The following is a 27,136-nucleotide window of genomic DNA, read 5'->3' as shown; positions in this document are numbered from 1 at the left end:
TTTAAATTGATGAATGGAAATGTAGTGCTGACGACCAGAAAGGTAAGAAATGAACCAAGATAAAGCAATGCCAGAAGCATACCAACAGCAGAAAGTATACTATGTGAGATAGTATCAAAAGCAGAACTAATGTCTAAGAGGATCAGAAAAGTGATAACGCCTGTGTCGGAAGCCATCAAAATATCATTTAAAACTATAACTAGTGCAGTCTCAGCGAACGGAAATTGTAATGCTGCAGCATACAAAGACATCCTATACAATTGTTTGTCAGGTGTCCACAAACGTTTGGCACATACAGTGTATGAACAGATGAAATAACCACTAAATAAAGATACAATGAAGGTATGTTAAAAACTAATAATCTGGCAACGCAGTATACGCGTATGACGTCGCCTCTCGCCATCGCATCTTATTTGCACTTGCGTTGCTATAATCTTGAAATGAGATTAGCGAGTATTACCGATGGATTAATTGAAGATAAACTTTGGCGAAGATGCGCAGAGTCAGACTCAAGAGTTTACCTGCAGAAATGACTTTACGCTGCATTTCCCGAGCACGCGCACGCTGAGTTTCATCGTTGCTACGATATGGGCCGTATCTTAGCAACAGTGAAACTCAGCGTGCGCGTGCTTACGGTTTTAGTAACAGGCACGCGAACCCGAAGTGGCAGTTAGTTCGCTAGTTACCTCTTTAACTTGACTTTAAGTTTGTTAAAATAACGTTTTCTTAGATACACTACGTAGGTTACTACTACCAAATTCATTCCAGTTGGTTGTATTACAAGTGTTGAATGTCGTTCTCGTACTTTCCGAAGCTTGCTTAAGCAGTAAGCAGTAAGCTAGTTTGACCGTCAAGCAGCTGCGCTACTGTAACTGTAACAGGTCTCTCACGGAACATGGATCTCCAAATCCGACAATATTTGACACAAGCACAAGATAAAGACGGTAATAATATATATTTTTTCAAACATAATCATATTTGTGTTTGTCATTTACCGCGATAATATGGTTAGAAAGCTACGGACTGCACGTTTACTGTTTATGGAGCGAAGTTAATCCGACACTTTATATGTAATATTTCCCTGTCTTGCAGATACTGTAGCTCTAAGGAAAGCTTATTCCACAATTAAAGACGCTATCTCGGGAAGTACACCGTCAGAAACTAGGTGTTTCCTCCCTGAGCTGTATGTGCTGTGTGCAGAGCAGGCTCTCAGGGTAAGCACTTCACAACCTCCTATTAACCTCCTGCCTCCATCCAAAGCAACCATCAAACCAGCTTCAAAACAGGCAATGTACAATGTATAATATCCTTCAATTACCTCAATAACTTTGAGCTACTTAGTCTCTTTTGGTCACCTTTAGTGCCAAGACGCATACTTCCCTCAGTTATGAGAGGCAATCTCTTACACTGATATAGTGTCAAGCAACGTGATATGAAAATGATTCACAGTTTAATAGAATATCTCTAAGCACAGTTGTTTACGTTTATTCGGTACTAGGGATGTCACGATACCAAAAATCTAGTAGTCGGTACCGATACCACCAACAGTACACAATACTCGATACCAAAGTCGATACCACGGTGTGGTATAAAAATAAAATTAAATTAAAAATGCTTCTGGAGGACATCCTCCTCTGGCTGATACTGGCAAAGAGAGAGAGAAGGGGGGGTGGGGGTATTTCAGTTATCAAACACTGTCTGACAATGACAATGATAAATACGCACGCACGCACACACACAAACACACACACACATCCCTTATACTCTGAATGCAAGCATTAGTTTAAATTCACTGAAATGGTGGCAGGCCAAAAAGATTTATTAAAAGCATTAACATTTGAAAAATTAGTGACATTAATAATTAGTAACATTAGGCTACATTTAGCTGACAGGACACGGGCTGAATGGCGATGCATGGTGGCCAATTAGGAGGTAGTTTATAACACTGCAATACGTTAGCGTCGTTAACAAATAACTGGCTATCGCAAACATTACATGGAGCATAGCATTAGCTGTTTTCACGGCCACAATGCCAGCTGCCTCAAACAAATATCATATAGGACCTGTCTTTCAGGTGCTTCGCCAAATTCCAAGTGTTTCCTCGCTTTGTTTGAAATGAATGATAGCATCGGTTACACACCGGCTTCAGGGCGTCAGTTATATGTTTGTTGTCATCCGCCTCGAATGCGAAGTATTTCCATATTTGACTCTTAATACCTTTCCTATCAACGAGTCGGGGCGGAGCTAAACTTCTGTAGTTTTTCCCCTGCGCTTGTAGGCATTCTTCTTCTTCTTTTGTCGACCGACTAAAACACTTGCGCATATTTGCTGCCCCCTTCATTTCCAGAAGAATTGTAACCTCGGTACCTTCATTACCAATGGTACTCTTGCCACTGCAGAAAAACGAGTACCGTCATGTTTTAACAATGTTGGTACCGACTTGGTACCGAAATATCGGTTCTCGTAACATCCCTATTCGGTACTACCTTGTAGCTGCACTCATTGGACATTTTATCCCTCAGTAATAAATTATATGGACAAACGTTTGTGAACCCTTATGTAGGATATTTTTGAACATCCCATTACATATATAGTCCTCTTTTGCTGTTATAATAACCTCCACTCTTCTAGGAAGGCTTTTTGTTCAGTCTTTCAGTCACAAGAACATTAGTGAGGCCAGGCATTGATGCTGGGTGAGGAGGCATTCCAGTTCATCCGAAAAATATTCATCTGGGTTGAGGTCAGGGGTCTATACAGGACACTCGAGTTCTTCCACGACAATTTTACATAAACCATGTCTTCATGGAGCTCGCTTTGTGCACAAGGGCATTGTCATGCTGGAACATGTTTGAGCTTGTTTGTTCCAGTGAAGGGAAATCTTACAGCACACTTATTATGGTTTTGAAAGGTGCCTAATTTTGTTTTAGAGGTCTGATACAGTAGATTTACATGCATCCAAGGCCAAAAAACACTTCAATGTGCTCATAATTTAAATTGCAGCATTGCCTTTTTCCCCAGTGTCAAAAATGCCTTGTTAAATTATCCGTTCTGAAGGATTAATTCTAAACTCCGCCTTTCAGAGAGCATACTCTGCTCTGAATGGTCAGATGTCCCAGTCTCTTGTGATTGGTCTACCACTGCCAGCGTGTTTCAAAAAGGAAACTCCCACTACCATACCAGCTCCATCTCTTTGTGCGCAGCCAATGAAGACCAGTGGTGGGGCTCTTTGTTACAAACCTAAGTAGGTTTGTGCAGTAAGTCTGGAATTACTAACGACTCGTTTCAGCTGTTCAGAATCGGTTCCTTCTTTTGGAGTCAATAACACCGTTTGTCGCGCGCTTTGATTTTTTAAACTGTGCAGACTTTACATTCAAAAACAGCTCTATAACACACTACATGAAAGGTAATATTTGAAAAACCATAATAGGTGCACATTAATGCTACAGCATACAAACACATTCTAGACAATTGTCTGCTTCCAACTTTGTGACAACAGTTTGGAGAATAACCACTTAAGCGTGTGATGGTCAGGTGTCCACAAATATTTGACCATATAGTGTAGATGCACTATTAGGTAATTATTACTGATTGCTATGCACAGTTTATCAGTCCCCCATTTTTAAGAAATCAGACCAAGGAGTATCCCAGTGTTTTCTCTGCTCCCAACACAGCTGACTCAACTCAACAGCTAAGTAACGGCCCTTCCTAAGTTGAAATGGGTGTGTTAGTGCAGGGAAAAATCAGTGAAGTGTGCAGGACACAGGGTACTCCAGGACCACAGTTGGGATCCTGTGAGTTAGTGCAAAAGGTCCACAATAGGTCTACCACTGCTGAGATATTACATGGACCATGCTCATCATAGTAGTGACACTAGCATGGTAGTGCCATGGTAGTATGTGTCACGCAAACATAAGTGCAGTAGGTGAAGCAGTGTTGCTGCGATTTTTTATAAATACCTCATTGTCATTGTTGGGAGTGAGAAACAGTCAAGCAACCAAAATATATCCATCCAACAGCTGCCATGGGGTCAGAAACTGAGCCTAACAAAAGATTACATAATGATTAATTTTGACAAATTATGCATGGAGAAAGATAAGCTGGATGGTATGTGTAAATTGTGGCACTGCTGTGTTGGGAATGGTCCACTACTGAACTAATAATGGTAAGCAGTTCTCTAGTCATCGTTTCTTTCTACAGATGCATAGAATAGATGGAATTTAACAAATTGTGCATATTAACAGATGGACTACAGTCACTAATTGTTACCTACATGACTATATGGTATGAGTGCATATGCCGGGATGCCCTATGACAAACAATTCTCCACAAACCATGGCTCTAGTAAAATATCTGTTAAGTGGAGTATCAAACTGAGTTACCTGGCTTTAGCAACTTACTGATTGGCTGACTTTAACCTGCAATAAAAAGTATTGAAAACAATCAATGGGAAAGATACAGGAATTAACAGTCTGACTTACTCAAACCTCCATACCTAGCTAGTCCAGATATTAAATAAATAAAAGCATCAAACTGTTCTTCAAGTATGTTGAACATATCAAATGTCATCCACTTTGCAGGTCAAATTGAGCCAGCAAAATCAAATAAGTGCATGTAGTGTTATCCAATAGTGTCATTACACATATTTGGTTTAGTCAGTCAGGATGTTCATAACAGAAAGTAATGCTCCGGTATGTGGTTTATGAAGCCTTTATGTAATGCGTAAATTTTTTTTCTCATTATGAGCTTTGAAATTTTTCACACTTCTTCATACACAGAAAATCATCTCGTTTGTAACTGCTGTGTGATACGAACATGCTTCCTCTGAATATGTGTGGTGCAGCTCTCAGTTTGAAAGAGATTTGTTTGAAATCAATCTCAAGCACCAAAGACTGGTTCATTAAGACACCGGAGCTCTTTATCTGCAAAATGAAAGAAACATCTTAATCTGCAGCGCAGAGGGGTTGAACAGCTCTCTACTGCAATAATGCAGTACTCCCTACCAGGCAGAAAATGACAACAGGATCATGATGTGCTTTGGAATGATAACACAGGCAAAGATGATTGGCCACAACCCTTTTTTAAGTTTCCATGTCACTCTGATGTGTTGTGATTTTACTATACCAATTATCCTACAATGCGACAAAGCTTGTTAGGAACCTACTGATTATTCATATTAAGGGAATATAATGTTATATATCAAAACAAAACACAAATAAGAGAGTGGTGCGGGAATGAGTCCTAAAACCTGGATATGAGTTAGCATTTTAGCACTTCTGGTTCCATATGAAGGCATGGACAAGGGTTTTTAATTCAATTCAATTTTTTATTTTACAATGGACGTTGTCTCAAAGCAGCTTTACAGAAACATATAAACACGGGATACAGATTTTTAATGTGTGAATTTATCCCTATTGAGCAAACCGGTGGTGACGGTGGCAAAGAAAAACTCCCTAAAATGATATGAGGAAGACCTTGAGAGTAACCAGACTTAGAAGGGAACCCAACATCATCTGGGTAACAACGGATAGTGTGAAAGTAAAGGAAAGTTCATTATAGTTTTTATATGAAGTATGTTTTGTTGAACTAGTCCACTGTTCACTAAAGGAGACTTGAGTGCAAGATTATATGTGGAATTGCAGTCCTTAGACCATAGCAGCAACCATAGTCCCACCAACCACAGCGAAAATGTCCATGTGAAATTGAGGTCCAAAACCAGTTCCATGGTACTTCAAGTGGCACCATCCTCAGCAATCTGCAGGCTGCACTGCTTGGGGTCATCCTCAGTGGCAGAGGGCTCCATTCAGAAGTAGGGCATCAGGATGGATCAGGCAGGTCCGGAGAGCAGAAAGGGTCAGGATCACTGGCATCTAAGGAGTATCATGTGTAGCTCGACAGATGTTTTTAGCTAAGTCTTTAGCGGTGGGTTTTTGGTTAAATGCCTGTAATAAAGTCTGTGGTTAACACAAACTCAAGATTTTTTCACTTTTTATTCTACATCATAACATACATCAGTAATACCCCACTCGTGATTATTTAAAGCTTTTACGTGGCTTGAAAAAGGCGGTTGCTAACAAGTGGCTAAGTGGGACTACAGAGTTTGTCTGTGTCATTAAACGTCATCACGCCAAACAGGAAAACTCATCTACTACATCCTCGTTGTGTTTATACTCGTGCTCTTGCAAACTATTCCAACTAAAACTTTCCAACTTATAGTTTATCAATTTATAGTATTTTCCAGTTGTAGTGTTTTTTTAAAATAAAGATTGAAAGAGTTGTCAGATGCTTAGCGGTGGTGACATTGAAGTCATGCGACCGTGGTGTATTTAGTTTATTGCCTAACTTTAGCTTTTTCTTCTCCTGATTGTATTTAGGCTTCAAAATTCAGAAAAGTTGTGTTTGTTTATGAAGATTATCTTGATGAACAAAATGTGTAAGAATCATAAACGATTGTTGGTCACAGAGCTTATTTTCTGCAATAATCCACAAGCCAATGGAAAAATCCTATTGGATTTTTGTCAAGGGAACCAGGGTGATGCTAACTTCCAGGGTGGCTTTATCCTTTACTTTATCCCTGCAGCACTCTATTGCTATGAAAGTAATAAAAGCTGATTGCTCTTCAAGCATGTACATACTGTATATTTCTCTCCCATTATTATAAATGACATGCTCAAGGGAGATGTTGATAAGGTGGTGTGGTTAATGCAGCAATGGGCTGAAATATTCATCATTTGGTATATTCAGTGTATTTGGTTGTGTTTGTGTGTGTTGCCGTTTCAGCTGGGATGTAAGGAGATCACAGAGGACTGCCTAATGATGTACTTAGAGAGCAAACCTGCGCCCAATCAGTTTCTTTGCCGCGCATACTTCTGCCAGGCTCAGTTGAACTCACCACGCACTATTGCCTCGGTGGTAAGTATCCATGCTTCCTGGATTCATTAGAGGCCTTATAGTCACTTCTGGGTAGTATTATATAAGGAGCATGTGCGTCATAGATCATGAGGGTATAGTTCTTCTTAGTGCGTGCTTAAGCACCATAGACTGTAACATTTTTGCTGTTATTCCTGTGTGTTTCATTTGTGAACATTTTCTTGTTTCTCTGTGTTCTATTTCCAGGAGGACATGGATAGAGCTATAACATACTACCTGAAGGCTATAGAGATATCCAAAGACAAGCCAAGGTAAGCTGTGTAGTTAGCAGGACTCCTTACTATAGGAATCTAATATATGCTGTTTAAGTGTGGGAGAAAATAATGTTCTGCCATTTCTCCAATAATGTATCACAATAAAACTGCTATCCTGCCTGAGCTCAAAGGGAACAAGGTTAGGTATATTTTGGAACTTAATCTTAGAAAGGTAAAAAAAAAAAAAAAAAATACAGCCTGATTCAAACCCTGTAGAAGCCAAGACAAATTACATTTAGATCTTAAAAAAAGCTAAAAAGACTAATAATCAACCAGAGTAATATCTCTACACATAATCCCAGTACATTATAGATATAGTTATAATCTGGAGTGAGCCTTCAGTGGGTTGTGATGGATGAGGTTCAGTTTAAGCAAAAATAGGTTTGATACGATCTGTTCTAATGCCACAACCATTTTTCTAGCACATCACTTTGATGGTCTGCAATATCTATGTACCTGTTTCTTAACCACAACCACATATATTGTAATAATACAAATAGGCAGCCCCAAGTCTCTGTGTTATAAGGGAGAATAAAATGAGTCACAGATTCTTTTCTTGAGGTTTTTTTTTTTTTTTTTTTTTTTTTTTAAATAAAATTGAGATGCAGATACATTAGCTCCCTAGCGGTTAAATTAGCTCCCTAATCGACTCTTCAACTGCCCTTTTAGATTGATTCTCCTTTGCACCCATAGTAATTGCTTTGATTTCAATGGAAATTGGTCATTATGTTGCCTGAGCCTTTGCGCATCATTGCAAGGCTGCTACTGCCTGAAGTTCATTTGCCTTTCACAACATCTTTGATCCATCGTCAGAGCCTTGTGGAAATTGAGATGTACTGACAGCACACCAGACATCAGACAGTAGCACTCATAACAGCACTGAATAATTGAACTAGGCTCAGTTTCCCCAAAGCATTGCTGTGTTAAGATAATCTTAACTGTTAGAAAGTGTTCCAAAAAGTGATCCTCACTCAGCCATCTTTTGGGACAACACGCCCTGAATATTTTGCTCCCATCCCTTGTTTGCCATCTCTTATTTCTCTGTTCCATTTCTCTCTAATGCTCACCATAGCATATTCCCCTTTTTCCTTGCATGTTTAAAAATTTACATTACATTTACAATTACAGCATTCAGCAGATGCCCTAATACAGAGCCACTTACAGAAGTGCTTTGTAATCTCCATTTATAACATATCCTCATACTAGTACAAATAGGTCAGGGTGTAATAATACTATTAAGGTGTAGGAATACTAAGAATATTATCATGGTATAAGAACAGCAAGAATACTTTCTGGGTATAGGAATACTAGGAATACCTTCAAAGTCTAAGAGTACTATCAAGGTCTAAGAATACCACCAAGGTCTAAGAATACTATGTACAGTTGCATTCAAAATTATTGAACCCCCATTGCAAATCAGTTTTATTGTCAAAATGTACAGAATTTTAGCTGTTTGAAATGAACAAATCAAACAAAAGCAATTGAAATAGTTCAACACATCAAATACTTCAAGTGGTTTCCCCACATTCAACTGAAAATACAACTTATATTGACTTTTACAGTTTCAAAATTATTCAACCCCTTCATGGCAGGCATCTTTAGTACTTAGTAGAGGGTCCTTTTGCTGTTATGACCTGCTGCAAACGAGATGCATAGCTTCTAGCAGAGTTCCTGGGGAATCTTAGCCCATTCCTCATGAGCAATGGCCTCCTATTACTGGTTCAGTAATATTCTTGGGTTTGTGTGTTCCAATCGCCTTCTTCAAATCCCACCAGATATTTTCTATGGGGTTCAAGTCAGGTGACTGTGATGGCCCTGTAGAATCTTCCAGGACTTCTTCTGCAACCAAGCCTTGGTGGAATTTGAGGTATGGTTGGGATCATTGTCCTGTTGGAAGGTCCAATGACACCCAAGCTTCAGCTTTCTTACAGACAGCATGAAGTTTTCTCCTAGGATTTCCTGATACTTCAGTGAATCCATTTTGCCTTCCACACACTGCAGGTTTCCAGTGCCAGAGGATGCAAAGCAGCCCCAGAGCATCACCGAGCCACCACCATGTTTGAATGTGGACAGAGTGTTCTTTCTTCAATCTTCTTCCTCCAGACATACCGCTAATCTACCGTGCCGAAAAGTTCCAGTTTTGTTTCATCGTGCCACAGAACAGAATCCCAAAACTTCTGTGGCTAATTTATATGATTTTGAGCCGACTTTTCTTGTGCTTTTGGGTCAGTAGTGGTGTACGTCTTGGAGTTCTGGCATTGATACCTCCTGCTTTTAGTACACACCTTAATGTGCTCACTGAAACCTCAGTGCCTGTTGCCACCAAGTCTTGCTGCAGATCTTTTGCAGTCATTCAAGAGTTTTTTCACAACCTGCCTTCTTACAAATCTGGTTGCAGCCGTTGATAGCTTCCTTTTTCTGCCCCGTCCAGGTATTTCATACAGTTTCTGCCCCTAGCCAGTTCTGGTATTTCATGTGTTCCAGCTCAAGCATATCTGGTGCAACTAATGAAGCCCTTAGTTGCATCAGGTGTGCTTGAGACAACACCTGTTTTGCATATTTGTGCTGTTGTGAGGGATTCTATTCCGGAGGTTGAATAGTTTTGAGGCTGGAGAAATCATTATAAGTTGCATTTTCAGTTGAATTTGGGGAAACCACTTGAAGCATTCGATGTGTTGAAATATTTCAATTGCTTTTGTTTGATTTGTTCATTGAAAACAACTGAAAGTCTGTAAATTTTGACCATAAACCTGTTTTGCAATGGGGATTGAATAATTTTGATTGCAACTATATTAAGGTGTAAGAATATTATCAGTGTAAGATTATTATAAGCATCTAAGATTAATAAGAATACTATCAGGTTCTAAAAAATAATAAGAATACTATCAGAGTCTATGATTACTGTGTAAAACACTGTCGTTAATGTTTTTATTGTTGCACATCTAATTCTCTCTCTCTCTCTCTCTCTCTCTCTCTCTCTCTCTCTCTTTCATTCCCTCCCTTTCCCCCTCCCTCTCATTCATGCAGATACCATTTTCTAGTCTTCAATGCTTCGGTTCTATACCTTCAGACAGTGAGAGTTTTTCTGCGGCCTGGCTGGAAGCGGTACCTGGTCTCCTCTCTCACCCAGGTGCTCAATGCTCTGGAGGAGGTAGTCGATCCTGACTATGCCTGGCGAGCTGAACTGATGATGTAATATAAACTTCAGATGTTTTTTACTTAGTTTTTTGCTGAGCAATCTTAGTGGCATGTGTTGAGGCTCCCTTTGAAATTACTCTTGCTTTTATGTTCAGACTCCTTGTGGAGTGCCTGGTGGATGCTGGAAAAGAGAACGATGCTGCTGATTTTTCCAAGGTCACCTCTGATTTTATAGAGCAGCACACACCTGAGCTGTATCCCCGAATTTTCTCCATACAGGTAAATCATTTGCACTCCCCTCTGGTCAATTGCACTGTTTATTACATTCTGGCCACACAGCTGAGCCCCCCTGGCTGTCTTGGTCTCGGCAATATGCTCCCAAATGAGACCTGTATATTTCCTTTTTTGTTCCCTTATTTTTCAATCTGTCAGTTCCCCAGGTGTGTTGCAAATTTTATAATCACTGCTTTTCAGTGTTTTATGCTGGTATTCTGTTTGACATGATTCACAGGTGCAGCATGATCTTATAGATGTCACCAACATTTTAACAAAAGCAAGTCCAAAATTACTTGCCATCTATAAACTGCAGAAGCTTAAAAAGTGAGTTGATTGATTCCACTGCATTCATTGATTTTTTTCTTCTTCTTCTTCTTTTTTTTTTTTATATGAAAACAAGTGTTGTGTATTATGTTCCTGTGGTATTAAAGTAGATATTATTTCTGTATTATGCATCTGAATGGATTCTGATCAACCATCAGAATAGGGAAAGATGTGATCTCAGTGATTTTGACTGTGGCATGATTGTTGGTGCTAGACAGGCTGGTCTGAGTATTTCTATAACTGTTGATGTGCTGGGATTTTCATACAAAACAGTCTCTTTAGTTTACTCAGAATTGTGCAATGAAGAGAAAACATCCAGTGAGCAGCAGTTTTGTGGATAAAAATGCCTTGTTGATGAGAGAGGTCGTTAGTCTGGTTCGAGCTGACAAGAAAGGCTACAGTAACTCAGAATACCACTCTGTTCTTGTGTAATTGTGGTGAGCAGAAAGGCACCTCAAAATGCACAACATGTAGAACCTTGAGGTGGATGGGCTACAACAGCAGAAGACCACTTCAGGTTCCACTCCTGTCAGCCATGTACAGAAAGCTGAGACTGCAGTGGGCACAGTCTCACCAAAACTGGACAGCTGAAAACTGGAAAAATGTAGCCTGGTCTGATGAGTCCCGATTTCTACTGAGGCACACAAATGATAGGGTCAGAATTTAGCACCAACTACATGAATTCATGGACCCTCCCTGCCTGGTCTCAACAGTCCAGGCTGGTGGAGGTGGTGTAATGGTGTGGGGAATGTTTTCTTGGCACACTTTAGGCCTGTTAATACCAATCAATCATTGCTTGAATGCCACAGACTATTTGAGTATTGTTCCTGATGGTATGCATCCCTTCATGGCCACAATTTTCCCATCTTCTAATGGGATACTTCCAGCATGAAGTAAAGGGAGGTTCTGCCCAGTATTAGTATGGTGTTTCCAAGTGAGTGCATGTTTGTTTTCAGCTGAGATAATTGTGTTTTAATGGGAGTGTGGTCCCTTTAAGTGAGCTTGACTGGCTCGACCAATCAGAACGCGCCATTCACGAGCACCGAACTCAGCTCAACTGTGAGAGGAGTATTAAACTCGCACTGGTTTCAAGGACCGGTGAGTGTTAAGTTTATTTAGTTCGTTACTTTTATTTAGCGGTTGGTTAGTTTACTTACCTTCAAGTAGGTATATTGTGCATGCATATTAAGTAAGTACGACTATGCTATTTTCACTGTTGTTTGGCTTTAATTAAGCTGAATGCACAATATGGTAATGTTAGAGTTATATTTGCGGTTATGCTTCTGGTTTTAGTAGAATTCTGCCACAGTTGTATTTATATTTTAGTGTTGACAAAGAATATAAATGAATGTAGTGTCTTTATGGCTTGTGTTATTGTAGTTTATATTTAATTAATAAGCTGCGCTTGTATGCTGTTTGCGCATGCGCTCTGGGTCAATCACGCAGTTAGCGCGTGAAGACGTGCTTGAGAACAGTCTGTATGCTCTCACTAGGTGTGCAGTGCTTGTTATAGAGACCACAGTAAAGTCCTTTTAGTTCATTAATTCACATTTGCCTGAAGTTGAGGCATTAGTGCTCTGGTTGAAGAAAATATGACAAAATGCACACATTAGTAAAACAAAAATATGAGGCCTTTACTCATGTTCTAACCTTACCAATAAGAAATGCCATGGCAACATGGGAATAACTGCATTCAAAAAATCATGATCTAAGTTTCCACATTTTAGCTCCGCTTTAAAAAACCCCCACACATTTTTACATCCTAGCTAAAAGTCTGACGAAAATGCTGACCTTTACCACGTTCTGTATCTGCCTCAAAATGTCAATTTCATGCCCAATCTTAGTTATTTAAAATCAATTACAATCTGTAATGTCAACTGTGATCTCTTACATGATCATTTTGTCCACATGGAGCACACATCCTGACCCAAATGTTTTGAATGTAAAGTATTTGGATGTAAAGAGTACATGCATTAGTGTTTGAGTCACAATGCTCTTCTTCAATACAGTGGTCATATACAAAAACACAGTTCATCTTACAGATTTCTATGGGGGCAGGGTTAGATTCTAGTAACTATGTTTGTTGTACAGCATTGTTGTGACTTCAAAAACATTGGGGCCATCAGCAAATCACATTGCTGCACACACTTCATAGTTTTAGCCAGGGCAGTTTCTGGCCATTTTGGTGCCCTAGGCGAGATTCCTGTTGGTGAACCCTCCATACACCCACCCCTCATTTAACCACAATCATCCACACGTTCTAACACCACACAATGTGGGGAAGTACTTTTTTATTTTAGAAATAAAATTACTAGCATTATGCACAGAATGAAAACATGCACTGCCTATTGGAATTATTCATGTACAATAACTTTGACTTTTTTTCCGTTCAGACTGCAGTTGTTTGGCAGGTCTACACTGGTTGTCATAGTAACAACAATATCTGAAATATGCACTAAACTAGAGCTGCAACAACTAATCGATAATAATCGATTATGAAAATCGTTGTCAACGAATCTCATTATCGATTAGTTGGTCTGCGTGCGGCACGGGGGACACAAACTTATGTTTATATCCAAAATGCTCCACTGTGTGTAAGGGGTGGGAAAACTGGTGCAAGCTGCTTAAAAGGTTTAGTTTAATTTAAGCTTATTGCCATTATATGCTGTATTTGCGCGCTTGCAGTGTAAATTCTGTCGTTTATTATAACAGAAGTGACTCGTTAGTAACGAGGCCACGTTGCTGATCACGCGCTGTGTAGACGCAGTGATACAGAGTGTAGCTCGAGTAAGATCTGAAATGTCTAATTAAAACATTATGATCACAAGTGAAATAATATGTCTAAAGGCAGCAAGTAACAGATACCACAAGGTGCAGTGAAAGTGAGTTGTATTATTTTTATGGATGCACAAAAAGCACCAAATTAAACTACAGTCCTAAATTAATAATATATATTCTGGTGTGTGTGTGTATTGGGTTCTTTTCTGTTTTGGACAAACAGTTGTGTAAAGTTTTAGTCTGATGTTTATATTTGTAACACTTAGTTTGTGGATTTTATTTTAAATAAACAAAAAAAAAGGCATTGAAAGTTTGCCCCGCCCCATTTGATTAATCGATTAATCGAAAAAATTATTGGCCAGCTAATCGATTATGAAAATAATTGCAGCTCTACACTAAACATTAATTTCTGATCACCGTCTTTCTGAAAGCATTTTTAAAAAATCCGTCTTTATTATGCCAATATTCAGCTGCTTAAATGTGTTTTAACACATGGGGAATTCTTGCTAGGACAGCGTGTCATTTGTGAGCATGTTGTGCTCGTCATGATGAAGCGCTAATAGGTGGCAAAGCAGGTCTTTACCGTCCATAGACTACTAGTCGCATACCTTTTTTATATTTCTTTTTTTTTTTCCTCATCCTCTTTTTTCTTTTTGCGATAATGAACCCCTGATGGATTTGACCTTTCCATGATGAAAAACCAGTCAAGCACAGATGCTCGTCACCCTATACATCTCTATCTCTCTTCCTAACAGCGTGCCCACTATCACCAGGGATCCCAGATAAATAATTGCATGCAATCATAAAGTGTTACCTGATTAAAAGTAGAAAAAAACTAAATAACTTTACTAATTTGTAATAATAATAATAATAATAATAATAATAATAATAATAATAATGTACTCTCTTTCTTGTGGGTGCATGAGTTGTTCGGGGTCGTTGGGGCACTCACTGGCGCCCCCAAGCTGGTGGCACCTTAAGCGACCACCTAGTTCGCCTGTGCCTAGAAACAGCCCGGGTTTTAGCATTAAGCTATTATCACCAAATTTTAACAGTATGTTCATCTATGGTTGCCTTAGTGTTGTACGCAACTTGGCGAGAACTAGCTATCTGTGGTGTGATATGCACATGGTGCTTGTACCCCACAGATTGCAGCTTATGGCTATATTTTTATTTGAGTGCTCTGCAGTTACTGCATCATTTCACACTCGGAGTGAGTGGAAGTATATAATGTACTGGAGTGTTAGTGTATATCTCTGCTGTTTCCAGCATGGATGTGAATGAAGGCAGAAACGAGTCTGATGAACTGAGGGAGATTTTTGTCCTGCTGACTCGTTCATCCCCGACCCAATTACCTGCCTCTAACAGTTTTAGTCCTGACACTGATGGCAGTCCTCACATCCCATTGTCTGACAGGTAAATATGTTATCCTATGACATGACTAATGTAGACATATTAAACTCATACAGTGATCAGTACCTTTTTATATTAAAGGATTGAGCTCCTTTTGGAGTTGGCCTTCCTCTCTCTACAATTGAAAGAGCAGTTCATAGCTGAGGAATGTGTAAAGGAGCTAAAGACCATTGATGACACTGTGAGTGGACTGAATGCCCCTAACTTTTTGTAATTTCTCGGAACAGTTAATCATTACCTGCAGTTATAGTGAAGTAGAGAACAATACTCTGCATGTGTTTTCTTTTCAATGCAGGATGTTGGGGAGCGTATCATGGTGGAGTGTGTTGAGTGTGAACTGGCCCTTAGTAAACAGAATGGCAACATTGAGGACTATACTAAAAGAAGTGTGGAGGTACTAGTATTTGTATTTATTTAGTGTAACTTAGTTAATGCATTCCTTTCATGTGGTGTTAATCCATGGTGGCTTTGTGATTTAAAATCTGTGATGTTCCAATGTAAAATGCGTTCATATTTGCAAAAGGTCATGCATTGAAAGACAAAAAAAAGATTTTCATTTTTGGCTAATATACGTGGCTGACATTAGATAGCAATTGATAAATATAATTATAACTGAATCATAAGCGTTTCATTGGTGCACTCTGCTCCAGGCTGTTCCAGTACACTGATAACACCCGAAATTCTTCACTATGTCTCTCTTTCCATTCCTATCCTTCGCCATCTCTTCCCTCTTCTTGATCCTTCTTTCATCCCTACACCCCAGCAGATGCACTCCTTTCATCATGTGATCAAGCTGACTGAGATTAATTTGCAAGAATGACTCAAAGTCATACAAAAAAATCTTTATTTTGAGTTTTAATATCATGCATACATAGCATAAAACACTTGCGGAAACTGAATATATTTTATCTAAACAAACTTCCTGTGTGGTTGCATAGACATGTGGAGGTTTGAACTGATAAGCTTTGGTCACTTAAATTTGATTTAATGTAATAAGTTAATTCAAGCTTCAGCAGGTGCTTTCAAATGCATGCAACTGTGCATACTGGAGTGTAATTTGATCATGTTTTATTTTGGGCTGAAGTGAGTAGAGCAGTTCATGCACACAATGAGAAAATCCATATTCTTATTGTCTCTATAAATAATCAACTTAATTAGCTCTGCTCATACACTCTGATGGTCTATATGTACTGTGCACTGTTCAACCTGGCTGTGTGTTTTCTTCTCAGGCCCAGTTAATTGTAGTAAGCCGTTTGGAAGCATTGCTCCTCAGGGCAGTGAAAGAGGGAGATGCTGATGTGACACAGAGTGTGTGTGCCGCTCTCTGGAACAGCTGCTTACCTCTGCTCCAGCATAATCTCCGGAAGAACCTCAAACGCCCTCTGTTCACACTCTCACAAGCCCTAGAAAACATCAATAGGTTTGTGTATGTTTTGTTATTTATGTCTGCAGGAGAGTTGTTGCCTAATACACTGTTTTAATTCTATTACACTTGGTCATGCCACGTTCTATCAGTGTTTTTCTTTTATTTCTTGTTACAAATTGCTAGAAAAAAATAATAATAAATACATATTCAGTATTTGTTAAATGGACTTTTTCTTTGTGTGTGTGTCACTAGCATGTTGCTGGACATGCGGTGTCAGATCCATGCTGAGCTGGCTGCGATAGAGGAGGAAGCAGAGAGGTTGGAGCATGCAATACAGCACCTCCACACAGCGCTGGGCCTGGATGAGAGCGGTCAGTTCCAACAGCGTCTGTCCTTCTCCCTTCACCTCCTTCAACTGCGCAGCAAACTTTACAGCACTCCCACACGCCCAGAGGACCAGGCAGCCATGCTCATTCAACAGGTCTGATGACTTGCATGCTACACAATTGTACTTTATGATATTATTAGTCCTGTGCTATGCTAACCTGTGTAATGATTTTCAGTGTAAATAAGCTGAACTGTAAGAAGTGAGCAATGCAGTGTTAGAATTTCCACCATTGTGATGTAAGGATGGGGTATTTATTTATTTATTTATTTATTTATTTATTTATTTATTTGCATTTGAAGACAAAAGAGCGACTGAGTGATGAACCAGCAAAGAAATGGCGCCCCACACTGGTTAGTGCTGGTATTGCTTTGGCACCTGACACTTTCCAGATGGTCCTGGATGCAGACAGCACAGCTAAAGGTATTATTATTTTAATATGTTTAGCTTTTGATGTTTTGGCATTGGAATGTCTGTGGGTGGTAGTAGACATGGCAGTTAACAAGCACTTTACAAATGCTTATGTGGGGCACCACTCGTATCGCTATTGGCATTCCCCCCCCCCCCCCACATTCACCCTTACATCTTACCGGTCTGTGGCAAATATATCCCTCTGATTGATCTTTCCTCATCCTGTGCCTGTGTCTGACAGTGATAATACACAGTGTTTGTGAATCTTGTGTAGGCTGAAGTTTGCAAGCACATAAACATAATTTTGAGCCAAACAAAATCAGTTTTGTACTAAGAATAGTAGTATTTTTCAACACAGAAAGGTTTAATTTTTCAACACAGAAAAGTCTTCAGGACAGAGGGCTTTGCATTTTGTACTTTCTCAGTTATGTAACAAGCTGCATTTCATGAGAGCTTTCATGCTGTGTATAGCTTTATAATGTAATTGAAAACAGGTACCAACTTGTTTTGTGGATGTTTCAGACATTAAATGTCACTATAAATAGAGGAAATGAATGATTTTTAAAATTTTTAATACATAAGAACCTAATTAACAAATTGCTGTGATATAAGAGCAATAAAACAGTCTGGGGCATGGTAACTGCATCTGATAACCCCGTCATTGATTATTTTCCTATAACAGCACACCCGTATGCCTTTATTAGTTACGTGGCTGTGTTTTTCAGATTATTTGGTTCTGCATCTTTTTATACAGCTTGGCGTCTATAGAATTTCGCTGATACCAGTTTCTTACTTTTATTTTATTTTTCATGTTTGATATTCAGTGCCAGGTAGCAGACTACAGGACAGTGTGGAGCAACTTGCTGCTAAGGCCAAGCACTACAAGACCTGTGTACAAAAAGTAGAATGCCATCTTGCCAGGCTGGAGAAAGACACAGATGACCGAGAGAGGTATAGGGAGCTTGCTTGAGTTTATCTGTTTCCATACAAATTTACTCCCAAGATGTCAGATGTCAGTGTGAGATTTGAGTTATAGTTGGATCTGTGTTCTTAACTTGGACGCTCACAGAAGTGTTGCAAAAAGTTTCAAGGATTATGTGATAAGGGCATGTGAGACAGCACTGTGTGATTTATAGGAATCCATGAGGAGCTCATTAATAGGGCCAGCACTAGAACCAGTTCTACTCAGAGAGAGAGAGAGAGAACATGCCATTAAAAATGGCTTGGTCTAGAAAGAATTTATTGTAACCCAACTGAGCTACCTAACTAAATATGCATGTTTATAAAAAGGTTATTATAGTTAACAGACATTAAAACTAAATCTATAATAAACTTTTTTTGTAAATTGAAATAATATATAACGTAACAGAAACAAAAATACTGTCTCTGAAACTGAACAAAAAAAATAGAGCTAGAATGATTTTTATTTTTCTGTGCAAAGTTCACATGAAAGTCAAGTTTAGTGTGAGTGGATGCGCTGTGGGAATTCTGAATTTAAAGTCCATGCCTAACATTAACACCCTAATAATAGCCAACTGTTTTCCTGTATGCACCTTCTGTTTTAACTTTTCTGCTCTAACTTTTGCTAAAGGTAATAATAATAATAATAATAAGAAGAAGAAGAAGAATAAAATGCTCACTTATATTGGCTCATTAAAAAAAAAAGCCACATGGATAGTCAAAAAGTAAATCTACAGAGTGTACAGAAACATTAGGTTAGTCAAGCAATATTCAATGTACTAAAAAAACACACAATTTGTTTTTGGCTAGTGTTTTGCATGTTCTCCCTGTGCCATGGCTTCATCTGGGTTCTCAGATTTCCTACCACATCCCCAAAAAACAAAATACTGGTGGGTGGATTGGCTGCCCTAAATTGCCCCTAGGGGTAACTGAGTGTGTGTATGTTTATGTATGATGCCCTGTAATGGACTGGCAGCCCATCCAAGGTGTTGTTATCCCTGGGATAGTTCCAGAAAAAAACAAAACCCACACTAATACATCATATTGCTTAGCTCCAGTGTTGCTACAGTTTCTCATTTATCATTGTGTTGTCTTGTATTTCTGCTTGTCTGTGTGGCAGGATGAGGCTGTGGGCATCCCTAGTCAAGGCTGCACGGAAACAGGAGTTGTGGGATGTGTGCAGGGCAGCTTGCCGCTTCTGTCTACTTTATGATGACAGGAGATGGAAAATCGAGTGTAAGACATCTATTTACGTTAGTCTCATTGTTTTCTACTGGAATCATTATGGGTCCTCAGTAGTCTCTGTCACTGGTCCATTTGAATAGATTAACACTCTAGATTGATCTGTATGCAAAGCCTTTAAAATATATAAGCTTGTGGACCAATATTTGACACTTCCATTATATTGCACCCTCTAGGGCTAATTGAGTAATGGCAGTCATTACATGATTGTGCATGATTCATTGATTGTTACTGCAGACAGGAAAGGAAAATTAGCTTGAATTCCTGCTATGATGAATAACTGGTGCCAATTAAAAGAATTAGAAGAGCTGTGTGTGTGTGTGTGTGTGTGTGTGTGTGTGTGTGTTCTCGTGACCCCAGGTACACAGATGTACAAGGAAGAAAATGGAGCGCGAGAGCTGCTGCGTCTGCTGGCTGAGGTCTACTTCATCAGTGCTGAGGTAGGACAGACACTCAGACCCCGGGAATGTACCTTCATGCACTCAGTGATGTTCATGTTTTACACCATTAATGACATATGTCTTTGAAACAAAAAATCATGTGGAATTGCACTAATTGAAAAAAACATTTCATTAACAGTTCTTGCATTTTAATGCATTGCATTTTCAGGGTTTGCATTATTATTGGGGGCTGCAATTCAACATGGTTGTATATTTAAGCTGTGAATATTTCAGTTGGAAACATTTCAAACAATTTCATTATTAAAAATTCAATAATCAATATTCAACTTCCAAAGTACATTTCCAAAATATTCCATTTGTTTAAAAGTACCATCTATAATATTCAACAGGCAAATTTCAGTCCATTTCATTTCGCTCGCACAAATTTGGTGCTTCAAAGTGTTGACAGGTAGAGAGAGGCCTACGCAATTTGATTTGTCCAAATGGACCAAGCGGTAAGTACAAGCTATGATTAACAGGGCCAGTATATACGCAAAAAAATATTCAGTGTCTTTGTTTGATTCCTTAAGAAGGCCTCGCTCTACCTGTTGCTTTAGTCTTTATCAACAACCGCTTGCACCACCTCCTGGTGAGGTGCACTGGCAGCAGATGGAGATTTTGAATTTGAGACAGAATTTGAACCACTGAATTTGTGGGAATTAATTTTTAAAGCAAAATGAAATGGACCAACATTTACCTGTCAGATATTATACGAGGTATTTTGAAGCAAACTGAATATTTTGGAAATAAACTTTGGAAGGTGGATGTTGATTGATTAATTTTTAATAATTAAATTGTGTGAAATGTTTCCAATTGAAATATTCACAGCTTAAATATACAACCATGTTGAATAGCAACCCCGAAAAATGCAAGCCCTGAAAATACAATCCATTAAAATACAAGAACTGTTAATGCAATGTTTTTTTTTTCAATTAGTGCAATTCAACGTGCCTTTTTGTTTCAAAGACCTCATTATTTTACTCCCGTAATAATGCATACATTTGCCTTCACCTTTCTGTTCAGAGATTGCTCAGGCTACATCAGTCACCTGAGCACACTAGCCTACTTTCAATCCTCTAAGACTATCCTCTAATCCTCTAACATTATTTGTATTTTGGTACATGGGCTGAAAATATTTTCAGCATATAAATGAGATTATATAATGACAAGGGTTAGGGTTAGACCAACTAAGACCAAGTTAATCCTGTAATGTCTGCAAATATAAATCAGTCAAAGTCTGAACTAAAGAACGAGCTGACACAAGTTTGGGGTGACATTATTAACACTGCCCAGGACCCCTGGGCTTGGCCTTACAACCACATATATTGAAACATTTAAAAGAATTGAGAGAAAAAAGTCACTGCAGTTTCTCATGACCAGCCCAATGTAAAAACCAAAGTGGAGGTTACAGACACACTTTGGGTAGAACTTTAGTAATGTCTTTAGTAAGGTATTTTAGGGCTACAGTGCATTATGTTTGTATATGAATGTTTTAAGAGAACACTGTTTTTAACTGATGGTTTACTATGATTTCAATACATATATGAACCCACCATATCTGCCAAACCTGATCCCACTTTTCTTAACACCATAAACGATCTCATAGCTCCTTGCTTGTACAATATATGGTCTCTGCCACTTGTCTTAAATACTTTGTTTTGTGTGTCTTAGGCAATTATTCACAAACTCCGCTCTGAGGGAGTAGAACTCAATGACTCGCCCGTCCCACCTGTTAAGAGAGGAGTACCCACACCTGAGAATGACCCTCAGTGGACTCTTTACAGGTACACACAAATAGAATTACATGAAAGGGTTAAACATCTTTCTCAAACAATATTAATAGAATGGTCTTCAAACATTTTAGTGACTGGATCACTAAGAAAAGGTCACATCAGTAAAATCCCTTACAGCACATTATAAGTTTCATTGGCTTTTTTTATGTAATATAATTTTGATTATGCAACAGTTAGTTCAGGTCCAAAAATTGATTGGTCATGGGGTGTTCCAAGAGTGCTGATATTTAGTATAACAGCATTGACACATTTCACTGTTTGTATCATTCTGATTGTCTGTGTTTTCTACAAAAAATTCCAATTAATAATAGCAATAGTTCATTACATTGACCTCATTACTACACTACTGGCAGTCAGTCTATGCTCTATGCAGGTGGCTTCTTTGGGAACTGTTCCCATTGACGGAGCAAAAATAAACAAAATATTTGGCTGTTGTGCCTGAAATATCAGTTACTTGATATTCACTTCTTATTAATAGAGCTGTTGTATAAAAGCAATATCACACGTGCAATCATGCTGTTATACTGAAAACTGTGCAGATATTTAGTATAACAGCACTCATGCAGTATTGCTCATGCAGTATTGCTTAAATATAATATACACAAGTTATGTATTAACTGTTGTTGTTAATGGTATATGTTAACGTTTGAAAATAATGTCTAAATATGTTTGACTTGGACCCGGTTGTGAAAGATTGTGACCCGTCATGAAAAATGTTGCATGTCAAATACTGGTAATTGCAAAGAACAAAATCGGTGCATGGCAGCTAAAATATAAATGGCAGCTAAAATATATGAACAAGAAAATGTCTTGTTTACATGTTCATTGGTGTGAATACTATTATAATTGGATCACAGTTGATATACTATCATGCATGGAATCCTGTCACTGGAAATCCAAATTTATTCTTGCAAAAGAAAAATTAAGGTGTTCTGAACATCACAAGCACCTCTGTTCACATAGCTATCTCATAATGTTAAGTGTTCAGCCTATTTCACGCTGAAGTCAACATGTAAGAAGGGAAGTTGGTGCACCCTTTCAAACACCACGGCATGCGTTTAATGACCTTTTCAATTTCAAGCCAAAGAGGACGGCAGTCGCAGTACGCCTCTGGCTCACGGTTTGGCAAACAATAGCCTCTCAGCATGACAAAGAAGGATGTTACTTGCATATTTAGCAGGATCAGGTTCCTATTATGGTCTGCTTACATCACACAAAATTTTCACAACTCTCTTGGCAAGCATGAGCTGTGAAAACCAATATCAATATTCCTTCCTTTCTCTTTCCCTTCCCTATTCTCTGTCTTTGTTTTCTGTCTCATTCTTTTTTACTTTCTGTCTCCACAGTGACTGGATTCAAGAGATGTCAGTCTACGCTACAGCTAATTTCCTGCGAGGAGCAGAACTCGGTGCAGAGCTGCAGGAGCCGTGGCTGGTGGTTAATGCGGCCGTGTACCTGTGGAACTATAATAACCACATTCTTGCCACAAAAGGGCAACACAAGCTTGTACCCACATTCAACCAATTGGTGGAGCTACTCAAACAGACAGGCCATGCAGGGTGAGGCTTCCTAATGTTTTTAATCATTTTTTCACAAAATATACAGTCAGCTGATTGCATTGTGTTGACTGACTGTGTTGTCATAGGGAAGTGGTGCTGCTTGTCCTGTTGTGTGATGCTGTGGCACAGGGTATCATCCAACCTTGCTGTGGGACATCTGGACATACTAGTCAGGAGGAGAAGCAGACTCGGGCTAAGGCTGACAAGACTAAGAAAAATGTAAAGAGAAGAATGGAGAAGTCAGGCTCCACTAATGCCATTCCACTGGAGGCAACTGCTGTGCAGGACATCAAGAATGCTCTGCAGGTGAGACACTGTTAGTGTTTCCACACTAAAAACCATGGATTTTACCAGCAATTTGGCATTATTTAAATGTACAGCCTTCACGCCTATGTACTGTACCAGGATAACACACGTTCATAATTAGATTGAAAGCCCTGTTAGAAAGGATGTGACTTACAGTGAGGGGAAAAAAGTATTTGATCCCCTGCTGATTTTGTACGTTTGCCCACTGACAAAGAAATGATCAGTCTATAATTTTAATGGTAGTTGTATTTGAACAGTGAGAGACAGAATAACAACAAAAAAATCCAGAAAAACGCATGTCAAAAATTTTATAAATTTGCATTTTAATGAGGGAAAAAAGTATTTGACCCCCTCTCAATCAGAAAGATTTCTGGCTCCCAGGTGTCTTTTATACAGGTAACGAGCTGAGATTGGGAGCACACTCTTAAAGGGAGTGCTCCTAATATCAGTTTGTTACCTGTATAAAAGACACCTGTCCACAGAAGCAATCAATCAGTCATATTCCAAACTCTCCACCATGGCCAAGACCAAAGAGCTCTCCAAGGATGTCAGGGACAAGACTGTAGACCTACACAAGTTGGTGCGATTATTCGCAAATGGAAGAAGCACAAAAGAACTGTCAATCTCCCTCGGCCTGGGGCTCCATGCAAGATCTCACCTCGTGGAGTTGCATTGATCATGAGAACAGTGAGGAATCAGCCCAGAACTACACGGGAGGATCTTGTCAATGATCTCAAGGCAGCTGGGACCATAGTCACCAAGAAAACAATTGGTAACACTACGCCGTGAAGGACTGAAATCCTGCAGTGCGCGCAAGGTCCGCTGCTCAAGAAAACACATATACATGCCCGTCTGAAGTTTGCCAATGAACATCTGAATGATTCTGAGGACAACTGGGTGAAAGCGTTGAGGTCAGATGAGACCAAAATGGAGCTCTTTGGCATCAACTCAACTCGCCGTGTTTGGAGGAGGAGGAATGCTGCCTATGACCCCTGGAACACCATCCCCACCGTCAAACATGGAGGTGGAAACATTATGCTTTGGGGTTTTTTTTCTGCTAAGGGGACAGGACAACTTCACCGCATCAAAGGGACGATGGACGGGGCCATGTACCGTCAAAATCTTGGGTGAAAACCTCCATCCCTCAGACAGGGCATTGAAAATGGGTCGTGGATGGATATTCCAGCATGACAATGACCCAAAACACACGGCCAAGGCAACAAAGGAGTGGCTCAAGAAGAAGCACATTAAGGTCCTGGAGTGACCTAGGCAGTCTCCAGACCTTAATCCCATAGAAAATCTGTGGAGAGAGCTGAAGGTTCGAGTTGCCAAACGTCAGCCTCGAAACCTTAATGATTTGGAGAAGATCTGCAAAGAGGAGTGGGACAAAATCCCTCCTGAGATGTGTGCAAACCTGGTGGCCAACTACAAGAAACGTCTGACCTCTGTGATTGCCAACAAGGGTTTTTAAACCAAGTACTAAGTCATGTTTTGCAGAGGGTTCAAATACTTATTTCCCTCATTAAAATGCAAATCAATTCATAACATTTTTGATGTGCGTTTTTCTGGATTTTTTTGTTGTTATTTTGTCTCTCACTGTTCAAATAAATCTACCATTAAAGTTATAGACTGATCATTTCTTTGTCAGTGGGTAAACATACAAAATCAGCAGGGGATCAAATACTTTTTCCCCTCACTGTATATGAATCCAACATTCAATGGATTTAGTGGTGGAATTTATCTCTAGAGTCTAGATAATCCCTTCGTAAAAGTACATAGCTCATACTGACAACCGTTTACTTTATAAAGAATTTTGTTGGTATGAATAGCTAACAGTTTCCAGACACTGACTTCAGGCTTTCCTCCTGATGTCACTTCATTGTGTATTTTAAACCAACTGCAACTACAAGTGTGAGTGCATCATTGTATAAATAGTTATCAAGAGGTCATCCTTTATCCCAATAGCAAATTGCCTTCTTTTTCAAACAAGAGCCCTCTCACTAAATTTCAGGGAACTGTACTAGGTCTTATCCTGGTTAATTGCCTCAGTGATTTCAAACCTGGCTTGTGCTCACATTTAACCTTTTCTCAAATAATTACTGTTGAATTCCCCACACAAAATTGCTATAGGGAAGGAAATGGAGAGATGAATACTAATGTCAGTGAGATTGACCTTTTTTCAGTTTACTGCCTTCTGGTTATCTACCTACTTGCAGCAGTACTTCCTAGGCATGCACACACCTCTGCAATGCACTACATTTAAATTTGGCAGATGCCCTTATCCCTTAAATTCTCATTAAAATGTTGATTAGATTAACCTAATTAAACATTAATTAGCTGGACTTCTGAAGCGCTAGAAGCAATTCTCCAGGTGGAGTCTCATCTCAGGTCACAGAAGATGTATAACAAGGAAGAGACTGTTTTCATACACAAGAAGTTCATATTGAAATTACAGATGTAAACACTTCACCATTTATGTTTGCAACGCTATGTACATTATTACAATAGGTTATCATTAGTGATGCACCGAAAAGAAAATTCTGGGATGTAACCGAAAATTCAGGATGCACTTGCACAAAACCGAAAATGTTTTTAAAAAATTTTTTAAACCCATTTTAAAAAGTGTGTGTGTGTGTATGTGTATGTGTGTGTGTATATATATATATATATATATATATATATATATATAAATAATATATTATATTTGTAAAATTGTGCTAGTATTAGACTTTTTAATTAATTTAATGAATCTGAATTGAAAAACTACAAACCAATAAAATGATCACACTTTTATTGAAATTAACACATCAAAACGAAAACAATATTAAATATATTATACTTCATTCACTTCTGTAACAATCAAATTTAACAGATTTTTTATCCAGTTATCCAAATAACGTAACATTAGCTATTACGATATGAAAAACGGCAGTCTGGTAATGAACACAGCAGCTCTAGGCTAGCATCTTATAAATACAAAGTTTAAATATGCTACACAATCCTTTTAATGAACACAGAATGGCAGAGGGCCTCTATTCTGTTGTTGCTGTTTTGTTGTACTCTGCATATTGAACGGGATGTCGTGTTTTCAGGTGGTGTATTAGGTGGTCAGCACCGTACACCCTCTTGAAATTTCTGTGGAACAAACACTGCAGATGACAAATTTGATGTCCTTATCAGAAACTTTGAAGTATTTCCAAACCGCTGACACGATCGCCCTTTTCCGGGTAGCGCAGTGATAACCGTCGACTAGATTGAAAGTGAAATCTGAGCGCTAAGCATTGAGGGGCGGGGCAGGGCAAAAATTTTTGGCGGACGAAATTTCGTTGTATCCGTAGTTATCATTTCCTTTTGCATTCCGTAATAAACAATAATCATTCCATACAGTTTTGGAGAATCCTCACTGTAACAGCATTTCTGCCTAAACATTAGCCTAGACGGGTTAAAATGACATATTTTTAAAAACGTGCCAAAAGAGCAATGATTTGTATTAGCTTAGATTTTTGAGTGCATATACAACAAATAGGCCAGATAGCAGCTGTGGAAATGAGAGACAGTGGCTTT

The 27,136-nt window shown here is 38.9% G+C and overlaps 1 protein-coding gene across 6 annotated transcripts in view; it reads left to right on the top strand.

The window, feature by feature from the left end:
• Positions 1-669: 669 nt before the first annotated feature.
• Positions 670-27,136, top strand: part of LOC128605860 (cilia- and flagella-associated protein 46) — a 76,605-nt gene continuing 50,138 nt past the window's right edge. For 4 of the 6 annotated variants that reach the window (XR_008385606.1, XR_008385607.1, XR_008385608.1 and 1 more), the window contains exons 1-19: positions 676-944; positions 1,093-1,214; positions 6,778-6,909; positions 7,114-7,178; positions 10,209-10,373; positions 10,475-10,598; positions 10,831-10,919; positions 14,967-15,113; positions 15,192-15,291; positions 15,406-15,504; positions 16,340-16,530; positions 16,729-16,957; positions 17,164-17,284; positions 18,097-18,223; positions 19,353-19,468; positions 19,835-19,914; positions 21,586-21,698; positions 23,054-23,266; positions 23,353-23,572. Coding sequence is in view for 3 of the 6 variants with exons in the window: in XM_053621669.1 (XP_053477644.1) it covers positions 896-944; positions 1,093-1,214; positions 6,778-6,909; positions 7,114-7,178; positions 10,209-10,373; positions 10,475-10,598; positions 10,831-10,919; positions 14,967-15,113; positions 15,192-15,291; positions 15,406-15,504; positions 16,340-16,530; positions 16,729-16,957; positions 17,164-17,284; positions 18,097-18,223; positions 19,353-19,468; positions 19,835-19,914; positions 21,586-21,698; positions 23,054-23,266; positions 23,353-23,572 (2,502 nt within the window). In the remaining 3 variants the exon portion in view is untranslated. Of the gene's footprint in view, positions 945-1,092; positions 1,215-2,670; positions 2,694-4,775; positions 6,910-7,113; positions 7,179-10,208; positions 10,374-10,474; positions 10,599-10,830; positions 10,920-14,966; positions 15,114-15,191; positions 15,292-15,405; positions 15,505-16,339; positions 16,531-16,728; positions 16,958-17,163; positions 17,285-18,096; positions 18,224-19,352; positions 19,469-19,834; positions 19,915-21,585; positions 21,699-23,053; positions 23,267-23,352; positions 23,573-27,136 lie in introns of those variants that run through there. The other 2 variants (XM_053621667.1, XM_053621668.1) reach the window with 2 other exon arrangements.

The sequence above is a fragment of the Ictalurus furcatus genome, chromosome 3, assembly GCF_023375685.1.
Source record: "Ictalurus furcatus strain D&B chromosome 3, Billie_1.0, whole genome shotgun sequence".
In the NCBI taxonomy this organism is placed as follows: Eukaryota; Metazoa; Chordata; class Actinopteri; order Siluriformes; family Ictaluridae; genus Ictalurus; species Ictalurus furcatus.
The sequence above is the reverse complement of the archived record's forward strand: the minus strand, read 5'-3'. Positions and strand labels throughout refer to the sequence as shown.